Source organism: Hippopotamus amphibius, chromosome X (genome assembly GCF_030028045.1).
Source record: "Hippopotamus amphibius kiboko isolate mHipAmp2 chromosome X, mHipAmp2.hap2, whole genome shotgun sequence".
NCBI classification, from domain to species: domain Eukaryota; kingdom Metazoa; phylum Chordata; class Mammalia; order Artiodactyla; family Hippopotamidae; genus Hippopotamus; species Hippopotamus amphibius.
The window spans coordinates 7,834,470-7,840,469 of record NC_080203.1 but is presented as its reverse complement, the minus strand read 5'-3'; the positions used below and the strand labels follow the sequence as shown (position 1 = coordinate 7,840,469).

The following is a 6,000-nucleotide window of genomic DNA, read 5'->3' as shown; positions in this document are numbered from 1 at the left end:
GCCGCCGGCGGTTTTATGTAAGCGTCACTGCCCTGGGGGCTTCTGGGTATTTGGCGGCTTTTGGAGAGGTTGTGGGTCTGTGTGGCGAGCGCTCTGAGGAATGCCTTCTGAGGCGAGGTGGATGCCAGAGAGGACCCGACCGAATACTCGGGTATTGCGCGGGGTACGCTCCAGGCTGATCAGTTTTCGGGCGGAGTACAGTGCGGAGAACCCGGCGATGGGGTGGCACCCTGGGCGCAGCACGTCCGGGCACCTGGTCTTCAGGGCGGCCACGCCCCAGCCCAGCTGGCAGGCTTCTCTGCGCGGCCTGCAGGCCGACAACCTCCACTCTGTGGTGAAGGTGTGGGCCTGCAAACGCTTCGCGGTGGTCTTGCTCTGCTTCTGGGCCCTGCTAATGCTGTGCTATTACGTGAATGCCGGTGAGTGCCGCCCGGGGGACGCGGACGAGGGCCCCTCAGGGGGCCGGGAGGGTGAGGGGAGGGCGCCGAAGGGCGCGGCCTCTGCGCGGTGGCGCGAAGGCCATCGGTCCCTCCCTCCGCGTGTGCCCTCCCGTCAGACGACAAACGGCTTCTCTCCTCATTTCTCTTCAGAAGCACCTTCCCTCCCTCCCTCGCCTCCGCCCAGAAAGCCCTTCCCTCCCCACTTGTCCTCAGGAAACCTTCCCGCCTCACCCCCCCCCCCCACCCCCGGCTTAAAAAAAAATGGGGTGAAGTTCTCTGAACGTAAAGTTAACTATTTGGTCGTGAACAGTTGGGTGGCATTTAGATATTTAAGTGTTGAGCAGCCACCACCTCTATCTCGTTCCAAAATGTGTTCCTCACCCCGGGTTCAAACCCACACCCGCGAAGAATGCGATTACTCCTCATTTCCCAGCCCCCGCCCCCCCAGTCTACCTGTGTCTCTCTGGATTCGTTCTGGACATTTCCTATAAAAGGGGACGTGTAGTATTTGTCCTTCCTTGTGTTTGGCTTTTTCGACTTGGCATCATGGTTTCTAGATGTGGACACGTCGTAGCTTATGCGTTGGTACTTCATTCCTTTCTATGGCCGAGTACTATTCTGTGATATGAATATAAGGCATTTTGTTTATCCGTTTATCAAGTTAATGGGCATGTGGGTTGTTTCCAGTTATTGGCTATTATGAATAATATTGTTATGAATATTCATATATAGGTTTTTGTGTCTGTATGTTTTCAGTTCTCTTGGGCATATATCTAGGAGTGGAATTGCTGGGTCCTATGTGAATTCCATGTTGAACTGTTTGAGGAAGTGCCAAACTTTTACAAAGTTGTCGAGCCAATTTATATTCCCACCGACGGTGTATGAGGGTCCCCGTTTCAGCAGTATTTGTTAGCAACCCCCTCTTTTTAAAAAAAATATTTATTTATTTATTTATTTATTTATTGGCTGTGTTGGGTCTGTTGCTGTGCGTGGGCTTTCTCTAGTTGTGGCAAGCGGGGGCTACTCTTCGTTGCGGTGCGCAGGCTTCTCATTGTGGTGGCTTCTCTTGCTGTGGCGCATGGGCTCTAGGCACACAGGCTTCAGTAGTTGTGGCACGTGGGCTCAATAGTTGTGGCTCGCAGGCTCTAGAGTGCAGGCTTAGTAGTTGTGGTGCACAGGCTTAGTTGCTCCGCAGCATGTGGAAGCATCCCATACCAGGGATCGAACCCATGTCCCCTGCATTGGCAGGCGGATTCTTAACCACTGCGTCACCCGGGAAGCCCCGCCCCCTTCTTTTTGAGTATCACCATTCCAGTGCCAGTGAAGTGGTACCTTATGGCGCTTTTCATTTGTATATTCGTAATGACTAATGATGTTAAGAACCTTTTCATGTGCTTTTGGATATTTGTATATATTCTTTTCAGAAATACCTATTCAAATCATTTGACCATTTTAAACTGGATTGTTTGTGGTTTTGTTATTGAGTTGTAAGTTATTCATATATTCTGCGTATGTGATTTGCAAATATTTTCTCTCATTCTGTAGGTTTTCTTTTCACTTTCTTGATAATGTTTTTTTGATGCACGAAAGTTTTCAATTTTGAGGAAGTCCAATTTATATGTTTTTTTTTAAAATTTTGTCACTTGTGCTTTTTGTGTCATATCTAAGAATTCATTGCCAAATCCAGAGTCATGAAGATTTATGCCTATGTTTTCTTTTAAGGGTTTTATGGTTTTAGTCCTTATTTTTAGGTTGTTGACCCACTTTGTATTAATTTTTGTGTATGTTAGGGGTCTAATGTCATTCTTTTGCATGTGAATATCCAGTTATTTCAGTACCATTTTTTGAAGAGACTGTTCATTCCCCATTGAATAGTCTTGGCACCCTTGTTGAAAATTAGTTGACCATAGACCTGTGGGTTTATTGATGGACTTTAAGTTCTATTCTGTTGGTCTATGTGTCTATCCTTATGCCAGTACCATACTCTTTTTTTTTAAGAGTACATTTATTTATCAAAATTTTTAATAAATTTATTTATCTTTATTTATTGGCTGTGTTGGGTCTTTGTTGCTGTACATGGGCTTTCTCTAGTTGCAGCGAGCAGGGGCTACTCTTCATTGTAGTGCACAGGCTCCTCATTTTGGTGGCTTCTCTTGTTGTGGAGCACAGGCTCTGGGCACACGGGCTCCAGTAGTTGTGGCACATGGGCTCAATAGTTGTGGCACACGGGCTTAGTTGCTCTGTGGCATGTGGAATCTTCTCAGAGCAGGGATGGAACCCGTGTCCCCTGCATTGGCAGGTGGATTCTTAACCACTGCGCCACCTAGGAAGTACCTAAAATTTTTTTTAAATTTATTTTATTTTTTATTTATTTTATTTTTGGCTCCGTTGGGTCTTCATTGCTGCACACAGGTGTTCTCTAGTTGTGGAGAGCGGGTGCTGCTCTTTGTTGCGGTGTGCCAGTTTCTCATTGTGGTGGCTTCTCTTGTTTCCGAGCATGGGCTTTAGGCCCTTGGGCTTCAGTAGTTGCGGTGCATGGGCTTAGTTGCTCTGCGGCTTGTGGGATCTTCCCAGACCAGGGATTGAATCCATGTCCCCTTCATTGGCAGGTGATTCCCAACTGCTGTGCCACCAGGGAAGCCCAGTACCATACTCTTTTGATTACTATAGCTTTATGGCAAGTTGAGAAATTGGGACATGTGATTCCTCCAGTTTTGTTCCTTACTCATACTGTTTTGAGCATTCAAGTCCTCTTGCAATTCCATATAAATTTGAGGACTAGCTTTTCCATTTATGTAAAAAGGCCACTGGAGTTTTTATAGAGATTGTATTGAATATGTAGATCACGTTTGGCAGTATTATTGTCTTAATAATATTAAGTCTTTCAATCCATGAACATGGCATGTCTTTCCATTTATTTATATTTTCTTTAATTTATTTCAGCAGTGTTTTGTAGTATTCACTGTACAAGTCTTTAACCTCCTTGGGTAAATTTATTCCTAGATATTTTATTCTTTTGGATGCTATTGTAAATGGAATTGTTTTCTTAGTTTCTTTTTTGGATTATTTATTGCTGGTGCATAGAATCACAACTGATTTTTGCGTGTTGATCTTGTACTCGACAACTTTGCTGAATTGTATTAGCTCTAGTAGGTTTTGTTGTGAACTTAAAAAATATTCTGCATATAAAATTATTTTATCTGTGAATAGAGATAGTTGTATTTTTTCCTTTACATTTTGGATGCCATTTATTTCATTTTATGTTCTAATTTCTGTGGCTAGAACTTCTAATACAATGTTGAATAGCAGTGCTAAAAGTGGGTATCCTTATCTTGCTCCTGATCTTCAAGGGAAAGCTTTCAGTCTTTCACTATTGATTATGATGTTAGCTGTTGATTTTTCATAAATGTTCCTTATCATATTGAGAAAAACCCCTTCTATTCATAGTTTGCTGAGTGATTTTATCAGGAAAGGTGTCAGATTTTGCCAAATACTTCTCTGCATCAAATGAGGTGATCATGTGAGTTTTCTCCTTCATTCTATTAATGTGGTGTGTTCCATTGATTTTCTTATGTTGAACAATCCTTGGATTCCTGGGATAAACCCCACCTGGTCATTTTGTATACTCTTCAATATGCTGTTGCATTTGGTTTGCCAGTATTTTGTACCTGTATTCATATGTGATATTGGTTTATAGTTTTCTTTTCTGGTGGTATCTTTGTCTGGCTTTGGTATCAGATTAATACTGGCATCATCGAATGATTTAAGAAGTGTTCTCTTCTATCTTTTGGAAGAATTTGAGAAAGATTGGTATTAATTCTTTAAATATTTGGTAGAAATCACCAATGAAGCCATATGCTCCAGGACTTTTCTTTTTAGGGAGGTTTTGATTAGTGTTTCAATCTCTTTGCTTATATTAGGTCTTGAAAGGTCTTCCTTCCCTAGCCTCCTTTCACAAACTACTAAATCCCCTCACCAACTTGCACAGATGCCCTTCTTTCCCTCATGAATAACTTCTGTCCCTCATTTCTCCAAAGGCCTTTTTGTTATCTTCCATCACATAATACTGATCTCCCTCACCTCACCACTCAAAGTGCTAACCTCCACCAGCTCCTCTCTTAAAGCTCTTGCACCTATAACATAACCTTACTAACCCTGCTTACCTCACCTCTCAAATTCCTTTCTCCATCACCTCCCTTCTCAAAGACCTTTCCTTACTCACTTCCTCTCACAGATACCTTTCCTTCTTTCTTGGTTGCCTTCCTTGCCTCCTCTACCCTCACAAATGACTTCCTTTCTTCACTTCTTCCCTCCAGTCCTTTCACAAAGTAGGAACTTCCCTCTCCTCACATAGTACTAAACTCCCTCACCTACTTTCTCAAAGAACTTTCCTCCTTTACTTACACTCACAAAGACCTTCCCTCTGTCACCTCACTTCACAAATCCCTTTCCTCTCTTACTCTCACAAATGCTTTCCCTTCCTCATCACTACTCCAGAAGTTCTTCTTAACCTTCGGTCAAGGTCCTTTCATTTTTCACCTCCCCACAATGATTTTGCTTATCTCACAGGCCTTCTCTCCCCTCACTCAAAAGCCTTTCTTCATTATTTCACAAAGCCCTCATGCAAGGTCTTCACTCCCTCACCTCCCTTTTAAAATGCCTTCATTCTCTTATGTCACATTGTCCTCTCTAACCTACCTTCACAAAGGCCTTCTCTTCCTCAGTCAAAATCCTTCCCTTCCCTTCTTATTTACCTTCCTTGAGACCTTTGCTCACCTCCCTCTCAGATGCCTGTTTTAGCCCTCCAAAGACCCCCCATTCTCCCCACTCACAGGTTTCTCTTCCCTTGCCACCCAAAGGTATTCTCTCCTTCCTCAAAAGTCTCCTTTACCTCCTTCTACTCTGTTCTTGCTGCCTCACTTTCCTCACTCAAAGTCTTTCCCTCCTCCTCCTCCAAATCTTTCTTGCCCCCAACTCAAATACTTTTCCTTTTCCCACAGCCTTCTCTCCTTAGCTCCAAGATAGCCTTCTCAAAAAAGGGCCTTCTCTACCTTATCTCCCTTGGCCTGCCTTCCTTCCCAACTCCCCTCACAATGGTATTCCACTCCTCTCCATAAAGGACTTGGCTTTCCCACAGTATTCCTCCCTCCCTTCTTTCCTCCCTCCCTCAAGCTCCAGCTTCAAGCCCAAAGAACTTCCATCACTCCCACCTCTAATCTCAGTGACTTCTCTCTCCCTGCCCTCCCCAGAGGCCTTCCATCTCCTCAACCAAGGTCCTCCCACAGTCAAAGGAGGCAAAAATTGGGCAGAGGCATTGTAAGTAAAAGGAACAGAGACCACTGTATACTATGTCACAGCTGCTTGGGGATGAAATTCAATGTTAAACAAAGTATGTTATGCACTCTTTTATCAACTGTTTTAAATAAGTTAGAAAAATATGATTTCTGCTTTTTGAAAAATATTTTGAGATGCTTTTTAAATGATCATTTACAAATCATATTACTTTGAATTATTCATATTTATTTTTCCTACTATTCATATAAAATACAAAGTATTTCTG

At 43.2% G+C, this 6,000-nt stretch overlaps 1 protein-coding gene across 1 annotated transcript in view; it reads left to right on the top strand.

The window, feature by feature from the left end:
* Positions 1-217: 217 nt before the first annotated feature.
* FMR1NB (FMR1 neighbor) overlaps positions 218-6,000 on the top strand; it is a 30,558-nt gene continuing 24,775 nt past the window's right edge. Inside the window, exon 1 of the mRNA XM_057717550.1 lies at positions 218-419. Coding sequence (XP_057573533.1) covers positions 218-419 — 202 coding nt within the window. The remainder of the gene's footprint in view (positions 420-6,000) is intronic.